General features: G+C 39.3%; 2 protein-coding genes across 6 annotated transcripts; one reads left to right on the top strand and one right to left on the bottom strand.

The window, feature by feature from the left end:
• Positions 1–556: 556 nt before the first annotated feature.
• On the bottom strand, positions 557–11,469 carry thg1l (tRNA-histidine guanylyltransferase 1-like). Of its 4 annotated transcripts, none has more exons than XM_042493474.1 (7): positions 11,387–11,469; positions 6,286–6,489; positions 5,997–6,173; positions 5,736–5,905; positions 5,525–5,613; positions 4,286–4,393; positions 557–2,420 (listed from the first exon to the last, which is right to left on the bottom strand). In XM_042493474.1, the coding sequence occupies exons 2-7, from the start codon at positions 6,477–6,479 to the stop codon at positions 2,259–2,261; spliced, it is 900 nt and encodes a 299-aa protein (XP_042349408.1). In that variant the 5' UTR covers positions 6,480–6,489; positions 11,387–11,469; the 3' UTR covers positions 557–2,258. The 4 variants fall into 4 exon arrangements, with proteins under 4 accessions (XP_042349408.1, XP_042349407.1, XP_042349405.1 ...); XM_042493473.1 differs by having other exon boundaries at positions 6,286–6,498; positions 11,387–11,445; XM_042493471.1 differs by lacking the exon at positions 11,387–11,469 and adding an exon at positions 7,983–8,208 and having other exon boundaries at positions 6,286–6,498.
• lsm11 (LSM11, U7 small nuclear RNA associated) lies at positions 9,357–12,670 on the top strand. 2 transcript variants are annotated; one of them, XM_042493469.1, is made up of 4 exons: positions 9,357–10,040; positions 10,859–10,998; positions 11,125–11,208; positions 12,070–12,670. In XM_042493469.1, the coding sequence occupies exons 1-4, from the start codon at positions 9,527–9,529 to the stop codon at positions 12,415–12,417; spliced, it is 1,086 nt and encodes a 361-aa protein (XP_042349403.1). In that variant the 5' UTR covers positions 9,357–9,526; the 3' UTR covers positions 12,418–12,670. The 2 variants fall into 2 exon arrangements, with proteins under 2 accessions (XP_042349403.1, XP_042349404.1); XM_042493470.1 differs by lacking the exon at positions 11,125–11,208.
• The last annotated feature ends 1,198 nt before the right edge of the window (positions 12,671–13,868 follow it).

The raw sequence follows: 13,868 nt of genomic DNA, 5'->3' as shown, positions 1-13,868 counted from the left end.
TTGCCTTTCCATAACGTTGGTGCATTCACAAGAGACATACTGAAAAAAGTATGATGAAAATTGAAGCAGTAGAGACACAGATATTCACGCTTTTACTCATCATAGTCTGCTTCAATCTCCAAATATGCTGGATCCTACATGTCCCATCATGCAACACAAAACTGGACCCTTCCTGCCTTGTAAATTCCCAAATTTAGATGAGCAGCTCTCGAGAAAGCTAGTCTAACTAACTCCACATATCTAGTTTGTGAGGCGGACTTGAGATGACATCACTGTGACATTTTTAAGGTGACCTTCTCCCACATTAGAGCCACTGAACACATTATACAACCACTCCTCAATGCTATCAAACTGATATTTATGTATAAAATGCATTGCTTTAAACTGCTAATATAATTAAACATTCACAAGATGTCAAAAACTTGCTGTTATGCCGATTTTGGAGTTTTCAGGCATTATTCCAAGATGGCTATCCCAACTGCTAACCATTCAAATTGCCTCAACACTTAAACGACCATCACGGTCATTTTGAAGTTACAGTTAAGTATTTGGGGGTCTTACTGTATCAAATGAAAACTAAACAGTATGTATCTACTTTTAAATGAGATGAATCGATTGCATTACAGTACAGTGGCTGTTATTTAGCTGTTCCTGTCAATGATGGTGGCTTTGAACCAAGTTGGCATCAGTTTGTTGACACCTCTGTGCCGTCTCTAAGGCTTATGTTAACATTTTTATCCCACTGGCTTGTTTGTAGCTGCATTCTGGACAATATGATGTGAACGCAGCTGTCAGTGGTTAAGCAACCAATCAGAACCAAGGACATGAAATATTTTACTATTAAAGCACAATTTTATTGAGGTTGTGTACACTATTTCATTCGTTTTGTTTTTTTTTTTCTTTCCATCTACTGGCCCAACAGGATTAAGTTTAGACCCTGCATATAAACACATGCTCTCTTTAAATAACTGCACTACTTGCCTCAACACGTTCGCGTTTCTAAGATACTGTCTATACTACAAGGCCATATGTCGAGTCATGGTAGGTGTAGGCTACAGTCCAAGTAATCTTAAGCACAGTGAGTTTATGTCATTAGGAAAAAGGCAACTCCTGCAGGCATAAAGTGTCTTTGTAAATCTTACTTGATTTAGGTGTAATTGTTCATTAACTTATTATAAAAGTCTTATTAAAACAAACAGGCTCCTGCTAAAGTATTTGATCCCAAATGTGAAAAGAAGAGTTGAATCATGGTTACATAAAGTACAGTAGAGAAGCTGCATGCTTCAAACAAGGTCAGGAGACCAAAAATACAACTCTAATACCTGACAGTAACCCAGCCTACTACCGTATCAAAATACAGTTGGCTTCTACCACTTCAAGCCTCCAGCAGCCATTCATACTGAGGCGGTCATTTATAAGTGCGATGATAAATATGCCACGGACCACATGTCAGAAGGATAGAGTGTACGCAGGGTGTGTGAGGTATTCTTAGCACTGATGACAGTGCAGGCCACCGAATCCATTCACATCTCTAAATGGCGTCCTGGCTGCAAGACAAGGCCGCTCGTTACTGCCAAGGTATTGGTTTCTGCTTCACTCTGCTTATTCCTCTCTCAGATATGCTCCGTCTTACTACAAACTGTAAGTGATATTGAACATTTTGCAGATAAGCTTCCCCGAAAGATTAAAATTCAAAGATTAGAAACACTGCTTCCTGAAGAAAAAGGATAGTTGAGTTCATAACGTCCACACGCACATAAAAAAACCAAGAGGAGTAATGTTAAACACGCTGAAAGATCAAGTGAAGGTAGTATTCTGGATGTTATTCATGATATCAAATGAGGATGTATTTTTGGAAAAGCAACTTTAGGAGAGCTACAAGCACCAGACTAGGTGTGGCAAGATGGTTGTGTCAGTATCAAAACTGCAGTGTATGTCCTCTGAACCCACTGCTAAAAGATTATGAGATCATCTGCTTCTCTTTCAACATGACAGGCAGCCTTAACCAGAAAACGTCCCACTTCACAGGAACATTACTAAACAAGTTTAATACGTAAGAATGTACTCCGGCTGTGAGAAAGTGATCGTACAAAGTCAATCATCAGAGGCTTCAGTCTTCTTTTAAGGGACTCAAGCGTACTAAGCATCATGAGTAATACGTTGTTTGATGCATATGTTCAACATCAAGCTGCTCTATCATCTGTCTGCTGCTTTTTGGGGTCCACTTCAACCGTTTTGGCCACACTGCATCAAGTATGTTAACAATTGTCGTCCTCCAGGATGTCTTGGTGTTCCTCCCAGAATGTCTCTCCTATGATGTCGCAGTGATGAGCCTGCACCCTTCTCCTGCTGCGAGTCACGGCCACCTCCTTCTCCTCTTCGTTTGGTAGCTTCATGCGTTTGATGACAGTTTCGTCTCTCTGGACACAAAGAACGAGGAGTTTGAGTAATACAATTAAAGCAAATGTCAGGGGATATTTAATTTTTTTTTTGTGAAATACCACTCCCTGCTGGTTGCTGAGCAGTACTCAAGAGGCTGCGCTGCTGTCCGATACAGAGGCATCAGTACTGAATAGAGGACTTTTTCACAGCTGTTCAAAAACTCCTGTAGTTGCATTAACCCTTTAAAACCTGAATCGACATCCGTTTTCTTGTGCTGCATTCAGAGAACTCTAACAACCATTTAAAACCTCTTAAACATAAGCAGATTGATTTCTTTCAAAAACATGGAGGAAAAGGCAATGAGCAATTTGGCAAGGAATCTGTAAATGGTAAAAAAAAAAGAGAGAAGTAGGGAAATTTAGAAATTAATTTGAAAAAATAAATATTTTTATTATTATTATTTAATTTTTTTAAAAACTTTTTTTCTACCAAGTTTTTTTTTTTTTGTTTTAATTTTTTACTTTTTCTTTCTATTTTTACTTTTTTTCCCCCAGGAAATTTCCTTGTGACATTTTAGTAATTTCTTGCTAAATATTTTTGTCATTTATTGTTTAGGTGCTCATTGCCTTTTTCCATGTTTTGAATGAAATCAAGCCTATTCGCTCAGGTTGCAAATGGTTAAATAGCAGTTTGCTTCTGTGTTTTGGTACGGTTGGTGTTCACACCTGATGCATACTACACAAAAGTATATGTGCTTGAGACCACCTTTTCAAGTGGACCCGGGTCCGGATCAATGTACTGCGCCCAGGTACGGTACAAAGTGTTCACAATAATCAAAAAAACTGTGTAGTCAGATCCAGTCTGGGTTCCTGATGTGAAAAACCCTTTAGTTGCAGAAAAAGCATTAAAAAACTCCATTTGGGCGCTGAGCCTTACCACATGCACATGCTAATTAAAATGACGAGACGGCATTTGTTGCTTTGTGGTGATGACGGCACGACTGTGGAAGCACTGAAGCAAAATATAGCTGAAGAAATAGACGAGACATGGGAGCTCACTGGGAGTTTTAAGAGCTTTTCATTCCTCAGTGCAGAGAAACGGGACACAGAGTTTATCTCCTGCTCAGAGAGCGGCTCGTGACAGCAGTACAACATTTGTCATTTGTTCTATACTTTAATGTGTTACAAGTTCAGACTGTGAGATGTTACACTGAGCTGTAATAAATGAACAACATGTTTAATCTTCTTGCTAGCTGTTCAACACATTTAGTATGTTTTTTGCTGTATTTACTGCAGTTTTGTTAACAGATGGCTTGCTTCATGCGTGCACTTGTAAAATATATATTTCAAAGGTCCAGTGTTTAGGATTTAGGGTAATATATATACACAGAAATTGAATATTATATATATTATACTTTGTTTTTGTTAGTTTATAGTCACGTGAAATTAACATCATGTTTTTGTTGCCTTAGAATGAGCCTTCAATATCTACATCATCTACATACGGAGCTGGTCCTCTTCCATGGAGTTCGTCATCTTACGTACAGTAGCCCAGAATGGACAAACCGAACAGTGACTCTAGATAGGAGCATACATGTTTTCACATCGGCCAGCATGGTTCTCCTACATGCTGACATCAACCACTGGATGCCACTAAATCCTGCACAGTTAGACCTTTAAAGGCTCATTCTTACGGTTTTGTGTTTCTCTGTAATGTAGCACAGTGTTAATAATGTCACTTATAACATTCTTCAGATGTCACTGACTAAAGTAGAAATAGATCAAACGTGAGGAGGAGTTTTGGGGTCAGGGGAAGGTTAAAAACCATTCATCACACAAAAGATATCGAACAGAGTTATCTGACTGGATTATTATGCAGTCTGAAACCCTCTTTAGCAGCTCACCTTTTCCCAGATGAGAGCGGTGCCTTTCCTGTGGGGAGCAGACTCATTGTTGTAGTTGATGTCAAACTCAGAGAACAGGATCTCATTTTTGTCTGCAGCCAATGTTCCCTGGAGAGAGACGCAGCACACACGTATGTAAATATTACAACCAGCTATACCGCCACACCACCGCAGTCTCTGCACGCCACTCAAGTTGCCCTTACAGTTTACATCCATGTCTGTGAAAACATGGATGCTTCACACACATCTTCCCTCCAGCGGCACAGAAGATCGACACAATCAGCACAGTTTCGAGGTGAGGTTAGTTTCACCGATTCAGCATCCGACCAAATATCTCCCCCTCTGTTCCTGAGATATGACATTAAACGATGGCCAGAGACACGTTTTTGCAGAACATTATGATGTTACAGTTGACCCTTGACCTCTTGGAGATAAAATGTCAGAACTTAGTCATTATATCCTATGAGACATTTGTGTGAAATTTGAGTGTATACTGTATATCCTTGAGTTATGGCCAAAAACTTTAATGAGGTCACCTTTACAGCTGACCTTTGACCACCAGATTCTAATCAGTTCATTCTTAGGGTCCAACTGGACATTTGTGCCAAATTTTAGGAAACACCCCTCATGGCCATCTTCAGATATCGCGTTCATGAGATGAGACGGGTGCAAGGTCAATGACCTTGACCTCTGAACACCAAATTCTGATCAGCTCATCTTTGAGTCCGAGCAAATGTTTGTGTCGAATTTGAAGAAATTCCCTTAAAGTGTTCTTGAGATTTTAATTTAAAACAACCACAACACTCACTGGTTCTATTGCTGTTTAGTTTTTTTTTTAAATAAAGAAGTGATGAAGGGAATAAAGAAGCATGGCGGTTTGATGGTCTGTGACCGGTCAGCTGTCATCACTTCATCAGTTCCTCTCACAGCCTGCTGGGGAGTGAAGCCTCGTCCAGAGAACTTCCAGTGAACAGCTGTGCCAGTCAGAGGCCTGTAATCATCTCTTATGAGTATAAAAAGGAAGTAAATGATGTCAAGACCATATGAATTTGCACAGACAATGAGCCAATTACATGCAGTCACACTTATACATACAATTTTTCTTAGTTCCCTTATATTAGAGAAAAGGCGGACATCAATATCTCCAACACTCTGCTGCTCACACCAAACAATCTAAACTGGTAAACAGCACTGCCGGTGAGAGGGTCGCTTAAACTTCAGACTGTGTTTCGCTCTCACCTTTAAGCGGTCCTCTGCCTGGGCTGTGGTGAGTCCTCCCCGCTGCACTAAAGTCCAAAACACCGTGTTGTACAAATTATTTACGTGACCTGAAAGACGCAAAAACACATTAACAGCCTGACATTTCTACCCGACTCAGTTTGACGAACAGATTCATTTAAAAGTCCAATGCGTGATTTTGTCAAACATGTGGAGCTCAGTATGCACTTACAATCTGCCTGCCTCCAGCTGAGGTAGTCTCTGAGGTTGCGGTTGCTAGGATACAAGACCACGCGCCCATCAAAGCCTGGGGGATACAAGAGGGGCTGCTCCCCAAAATACTCTTTCCAATAAAACACATATGAGGAGGAGAACTGTGAGGCCACGTGGGTCATGAGCTTACTGCCAGGAGAGAGAGGGAGAAATCAGATCAAAGGCCTGAGAAGCTTGTGTGTGAACGACATTAGTCCACAGAGCGGCGAAACCTCGGTACCTGGCTCTCCTCTTAAACCAGGTGGAGGTCCTCTTGAAAACAAAGCTGAACTCGTCACTTTGACCATAAGCGATGACAATATCCTCCAGCTCTTCCATGACAGAGCGCGCACTGCGGGTCATCAGGCCCAGCGCTCTGTCATCATTGGGTTTTGTAAAGTTGTGCTGCTCTGCGAACCTGAAACAGAACGCATGAAAAAACAACAGAGTGACACATCATCCTACTGATCTGCAACATCACTCTCGTCCTCGCAGAGATAACAACTGTTCAGCTCCGAGAGGAAACTCACTTGTGGAAGTTACGCCCATCCAGTCTGACAACGATGTAGCAGTTTCGCAAACAAGTGTCGTCTGTTTCAAAGTTGCGGACATACTCGAACTTGCTCTTGGCCATGTTGCTGGAACTGGAAAAAAGACGGGCCAAAGATCTGACAAAGCAAGACCTGACACGTCCACCAAATCTGCAGGCCTGTCCGATCAGCATGAGGGTGCTCCTGAAAAAACTAAAGATAAATACGCACATAATGAAAAATAAAACAAATAGTAATAATAAACATATGCGCTTTACACCAAAGAAATGACACGGCCCAAGTATTTCAAGTGGAAAACATAGAAGACATTCAGACATAATAAAACCTGCAAGTAAAAATAAGATCAAAATAGAATACACAGAATGCATCTTACATGGATAAAACCCACTTGATAATACTAGTAAAAGTAAGACAAAAAAAGGATCAAATTAGAATTCACAGAATGCATAACATGAGATGGAAAATAAAACCTATAGAGATAATAAAAATAAAGCAAAAAAAGAAAAAGAAAATGCATAAAATTAAGGAAAATACAACATTTTAAAGAGGTGCAGCAGTGTGTAAGTACAAAGCAAAAAGCAAAGCAGTTTAGTCAGAGCTGGTTAAAGGCCGAGTGAAGAGGTAGCTTTTTTAGTTTTCTTTTTAAAATATTTAACGAGGAATATTTATTCTATTTTAAGTAATCACATTCACAGCAGGGTTGGAGCCCGAGTATTTACGGCCAAAATAATTCCACATCTACAACTAGGGGTGGTCTGATCGAACCCCAAAGTATGAATACTGCGGATGCATAGTCTTGTTTTTAGCATTGAAACTGGTGTCAATGGCATTGATTTTTTTTTTTTAAAAAGGGGGGTACATGAACACAATATTTGCATTTCTGCTGCTGGTGTGCGCATGTACACAGTGATGCCCTCTTCAGTTAAGAGAATTCACATTTGATATTTACCACTGAAAACTGTCTTGTGTTTAAACGTGCGTGTGATTAATTTCAACAGTGAATAATAAAAAGAAACACCTCGTGTTAAGCAGATGAGTAAGCGGTGGTAACTAAAATATATTCACAAGTAGTGAACTCCCTTAAATGACAGCAAATTAGCTGTTTTTAAGAATAAAAAGTAAACACTTGTGTTCCTGGCCTTGGGTGCCAGGCAGGTGGCTTGGGTATGATTTTTTTCTGTATATCACGAGCGTCCCTGGAGATAGAAATATTTTCCCTTGAGCCTTTCTGAGTGACTGGGGAAGGACGTATGACCTCCCTCCACCATAAATAACCATATTTCACAGTTTGTGGCTATAATAAATGCTGTCATGTTGGATTTTTTAAAAAAGTAAACCTGTTTTTTTTTTTAAACCTACTTGCAGCTTTAAGGTTCTGGGTTTATTTGAAATACATAAAAATGTGACAATTTAAAGCAGCATGTCCCTTCCCTCAGCCAAATCAAAAAACGTAATTCCTTCACCCAAAAAATAGTGTCTCCCCCCATTTTGCACCACCCCCTCCCCATCTCACAAAAACAGAGTCCCTGATTAGTCTCTAATTGTGTCTTTGCTCAACTACTACTCTTCGACACCGAAGCCGATTTAAAAAGAGATCCAGCGGATGAAAAGAATCACTGTTGAAGTATTATAGTTACAGGCTCGCCTGTCCGACGGTAACATGAGTTATTACTCACACGGTGATGTCATGTGTGCTGTTAGTCCATTAAAGCTGCTGTAAGCAGCAAGTTAGCAACTTCTTCAACTCGTTTACTCCACGTGTTAAAATCTCGCTCTTCCGTTAGCTACACAAACACAAACATTTAATTTAGTATAGTAATAAAGGTGCGTTATAAAATTGTATCTACATTTAACCCGATTCAGCTCACACACGTTGGTTTGTATACAGTCCGTCGACAAATTCTGTCGTAGTGGTGCCGCAGACTGAACGGAGAAAAGTTCCGCAGCAAGACTGTGAAATTAACACAAAAATGAACTTAGAATAAACAACAAATAGACAAAAAAATCAATATCTTATTGCTCTGAGTTGCTTATTCATCTTCTCATCCTGTGGTCTTATTCTGCTGTACTTGCTCATTTATGAGAGCAAACAGGACAACCAAACATCATTTGTGTTTCGGCGCCATCCAGTGGCTACAAGAGGAAGCGTGCAACCAAAGATCGCGTGTGAGTCAAGATGGTAACGACACACAAACGGAACTTATAGTGCGACAATGAAGTTAGTCTCTGATTTGTGTTACTTAATGTTAATGACCTATTCTTGTCTTTTTGCACCTCATACTGTGGCGAAGGCACGTAAGACGTGTCGTCTGAAACCCACTTTCAGATTTGTTAAAACTTTATTATATTTGTGAAAACATGTACACCACACTGAACCAGGTCCAGATCAAAAACCACAAGACGGGTCAAATCTGAACTAGATTATCCCACAGAGGCTAAATGTGTTTAAAAAAAAACATTATTATTATTAGTTTATTGTTTATTATCATTGCATTTTCACAAATAGAACAGGCATATAAGGTTCACAAATCTGAAATTGCGTTTTAAGTCATCTTTAGCCTTTCAGGGATAATCCAGATTTGACCTGTCCAAGTACACTGGTTTCAAGGGAGACCTGATTCAATATGGTCTTCATGTGAAAAAACACAGTGCAGTGTCTTTTTTTTCACAAATAGAATAAAGGTTTCCCTAATCTGATGTTGTGTTTTAAATAATCTTTAGCCTCTCTGGGATGCTCTTGTCCAGATTTGACCTTTCTGTGTATAATAGCTTTTGACAAACACCTGGTCCAATGCGGTCTACGTATGGAAAAAAAAGCTGTGAGATCTCCCATTCTGCGTTTTTAAAAAACCGCAAAAAATAGAATAGTTTCCAAAAAATTGAAAGTTGGTTTCCAACAACATCAGGGCTATCCTTAAAACGTCTAACATGCTGTCAACACAGTAGGAGGTACAAAAGGATCCGTAAAGTATGTTTCCCTTAACTCGCCGCTGACTCACAAACTAACTTCAGCGTCGTACTTGTAGTCCAGTTGCAAGATGTTTCCGGGTTAAGGTTGTTGAGTTTTTAAGGTTGTACATGAGTAATACATTAGATATTCGACAGTTATGGTCTTGCTATTAAACCATTATTGAAAAAAAATAGAGAAACTAAACAAAAAATGACATGATTTGGGATTTTTCGGGTCTCGTGGGGTAGATGCAAGTTAAAAAAAAGTTCAATGACGACACCCCCTTTCCCAGGATCCTTCACTTCACCGTGTGTTGTTTCAAACATGGAGGAGAGGGAAAGAAACAGAGCAAAGCCAGACAATAAAGAAACAGAAACTGCAACCTGCTCCAGTTCACCGTCAGTCCCGGTGCATGAACCGGAGGCGGGCGGTGGAGCTGGGGGCGATGGCGCCGATAAAACCGACGTGTGCTCGGATAAGTTTGACCCTCTGCTGGCCCTGTACTCGCCCACCGTGTCGCTTCCTTTCCCAAATATCAAATGCTTCAACAACGTGGCGGCGTACGAGAGCTTTCTGCGGGGCGGCCGCGGCAGAGCCAAGCCGGAGAACGTGGAGAAGAGGCGGCGGAAGGCGATGAAGGGGGTGGCGGACCCGGAGCGCATCGAGAGGCTGAAGAAGCTGATGGTGAACAACCCGGTGAAGGAGACCGAGGAGGCGGGGAGCAGCGGCACACAGCGGCGGAGGAGGCACAAACCCCAGAAAAATGTCCTGACAATGATGCCCTGTACGTTACTACGGCCGAGTTTTATTTACTTGGTATTTGTTTTATAAAAATAATAACAAGAACAGTAATAACAAGGGTTGGTTTTCATTTAGACTTTGAGAGTTATATCGTAGTTTTCGAGGAAAAAAAAAATCACAATTTAATGAGAATAAACTCGTAATATGTCGAGAATCATAGTTTTACAAGAAAAAAAGTCGTAATTTTATGACAATAAAGTCTTAATTTTACAAGAATAAAAGTCGTAATTTTATGACAATAAAGTCTTAATTTTACAAGAAAAAAGTCGTAATTTTATGACAATAAAGTCTTAATTTTACAAGAAAGAAACTCGTAATTTTACAAGAAAAAAAAATCGCAATTTTATGAGAGAAACGTAATATTACGAGAATAAAGTCATAGTTTTACAAGAACAAAAGTAATTTTACTAGAAAAAAAGTCGTAATTTTAAGAGAATAAATTCGTAATTTCACAAGGAAAAAAACTCGTAATTTTATGAGAATAAAGTCGTATTTTTACGAGAAAGACATATATTACATAACTATTTATGAGAGCATAGTGTGATGCCTTTGGATTGCTTTTTTTTTTTATCCAACCAACAATCCCCAACTTAAAGAAATTTAATTAACAATTTATAAATCTGGAAAAAAGTGACCTCATATTTCAGAAGCAGGAACCAGAGAATATTTGTACATCATTCAATTGAACCGTTTGGCTTCTTTTTTTGGCTGAGATATTTTTGTGTTTAAGATGAGTCCTGCTATAGTGTATTATTTGACTAGTAGAGCCAGTTGTGTAACCCGTTTGTCATGTGTCTTCAGTATGTAAGGGCAGTCCATTGGGGGAGCTGTACCGATGCGTCGAGGAGAGAATAAGGGTCAAAGTTCACATCAGGACCTTCAAAGGACTGAGAGGAGTCTGCTCCGGCTTTGTTGTGGCCTTCGACAAGTTCTGGAACATGGTGAGTTTCTCACACTCATGTTTTCTCATTTGACAGCTGCCATAAACTGATTCTGAAATAATCTGTACATACTTGTAACCATGACGTTGATGTCTTTATATGTCACGATTGGTGTCTCTTTGTCAGGCGATGGTGGACGTAGATGAGACATACAGAGAGCCTCTGCTTGGAGAGGCACTCTACCATGAAAAGGCGCTCACCATGACACGGGTAGGCACTAGTTTTCAGTGTAAATCTGACTGAAATAAAGTGCTTTTCTATGTGATCGTCAAAGTTTTGATCTGTAAGATTTTAGTCAACAAATTCAGTTTGTTTTGATAAAAAAAAGTCAGTGAAAAATAATTTAAATTGTAATTTGTGTAGATTTCCACACAGTAACGTTCGTTACCTTGCTGAGGTCTTGTACGTGTGCAGTCTGTCTCATGAAGCTCCTCTTTTATTGTGGCTGCTCCTGGTTTCATAACCCCCTGAAACATTTAAAAGTGGTTAGCTGTCAAAAAATGACTATTGTTATGTTTTATAGACACATAATGAATAGTTGCAGTCAATGGTAACATAACAAATACAGTGTGTCTCATTTGACTGCTTCACAATAAAAGCTTCCTCACTCGGGGTGACTGCAGGTCCCTAAGTAAGAAAAGTATTAATGTGAATTTGTGAGTTCTAAATTACCACAAACAATTTATCTACTTGAACTCATTCATTTTTGTCAAACTGAGTCAGACCCGTCTGCGTGAAAGTCCACATTAAATCCTAAAACCTACAATTGAACCCTAATACTGTCTTTTGACTTTATACTTGCACTCACCTGTTGGAAACGTTTAGATGAACCTAATTCACTCTAACAACCATATTTCTAATTTAAACACACATCTGCAGGAGACAGATAATCGGCAAATATTGGCCCCGATAATCGGCCAGGCTGATAATCTATCCACCCCTATTAAAAACCATTTCTACCACTACACGCCTCTAAATCTCACACACTGCACCTTATAATTTAGTGAAAATTAGAAGTTAAAGTTCTAAATTTATTCAACAAACATTAATGTGACTGAAATCTCTTTGCAGCTCTTTGACAAGCTGAAGCTCCAGGACAGCCCAGGAGGTGATGAGCCAGCAAAGACGCACGAATCCCAGAAAACAACCAGCAAGCATCAGCCTGCGAACCCAAAAAGTACTCCAAAGAACCCGACTGCTCACCCGACTAGCAAGAGAGGGGACAGCAGGACGGAGTCCAAACTGTCAGACGCTGTTACAATCAAAGAGGATAAACATGACGTCTCGCTGAAGGCGCGGCGTCCAGAGGCCTGTCAGAAGAAAGACTCCCAGACGTACGGCAGGGTCCATACACGCCACATCAACCAGCTCTTCATACGGGGGGAGAACGTTATCCTGGTGAACCCACAGCCACTCTGATCATTGTCCAGTGTTTGATATCTACCCTGCACAAAAGAAAGGTTTTCTACAACAACAATTTTAGTTTTTTGCTGAACATCTGTAGCGATAGGTGTGACGTACTGAAGATGAACTGCCGGAGATGTGATTTAATTAGATTCAGAGGAATCAAACAAGAACTGTTGTTATATCATATTGATATGGAGGTTTTTCTCTGCCCACCAGAGAACTGATCTTGATTTTGAAGAATAAAAGCTTCTCAGTTCTAATTATAGTAATTTCTTGTCTCGTTTTCTTTCGTCTGACAGCCACTAAAGGAAATTTCCTGTGACAGTTACACCACAGCATTAATAACTGTGTTTGTGTTATACTTATTACCCAGCAGGTGGCAGCATAAACACATTAGTGCCATCTGTGGGGCCATTGTCATCTCAGAGAGCTTGTCCCTTTATGTTGCTTTTCCCCGTTAGTTTGAACAGGAATGACAGCGCAGTCTCTGCGGACTTCATAAATGCATTATGAATAATTGAGTTTGTGAAGCTAGAGATTGCAGATGGCACTCAAAAGCTGTCATTTGTCTTGACGTCTCAGATTGCTTTTACTCTTTAATGGGCACATTACCCATAAAAGCACAATTTACTGCATCTCATGGAAGTTGTAAAGATGTTGCTTTTTTCAGTTTTAAATGGCAGAGGTTACATTTGGATGACGACTGGCACAGAATGATTGTATGTTGCTATAATGTTTCTGGGTCCTGTTTTACTTTTTTCTAATTTGACTGCACACTTTAACCCTTTGAAACATGAGCAAATTGGTATGATTTCTTTAAAAAATAACCACAATAAGTTACAAGTAATGGGTTGCAAGATAATTACCTCATATTTACCAAAAAAAAATATTTAGAGGTGGAAAAAAAGATTAAAAACAACAACAAAAAACCCAAACTCAAAAAGGTAAAAAACAAATAAAAAAGGTAAAAAATAAAACTATAAAGGCTATATAAATGAATAGATAAAAAAAAGTTGAATAAAATGTTCTGCATTTTTAAATAACTTTTAATAATTCTCTCCTTTAAAACTAATTAATTCATTTTCTTGTCACCTTTTCCTGATTTCCTGCATTTTGTGGGATATTTCTTGCCAAACTGATTATTGCCTTTATAGCCATGTTTTCAAAAGAAATTAATGTGCTTTGGTTTCAAAGGTTTAAATGTACGTGACAGATGAGTGAACGTAGCACAAGGAAACTGACTTTGCTCCAGGTTTCAAAGGGTTAATTAACCCTTTTTCTATATATTTTTATGCCATAAATGGGACAAATTCTAGCAGTAGCTACGCTTTTATTCATCTGTATATTGTTACTTTTCATATATATTATTAGTGTAGCCCATTTAACAGCGCTCCTCTCTAGAGAGTGAAAATGGGGTCAATTGTTTAATGCGAGCTGTGTTTTCGTTGTGTTTGTTACACCAG

Source organism: Plectropomus leopardus, chromosome 9, assembly GCF_008729295.1.
Source record: "Plectropomus leopardus isolate mb chromosome 9, YSFRI_Pleo_2.0, whole genome shotgun sequence".
Lineage (NCBI taxonomy): Eukaryota > Metazoa > Chordata > Actinopteri > Perciformes > Serranidae > Plectropomus > Plectropomus leopardus.
This window is presented reverse-complemented; position numbering and strand designations above follow the sequence as displayed.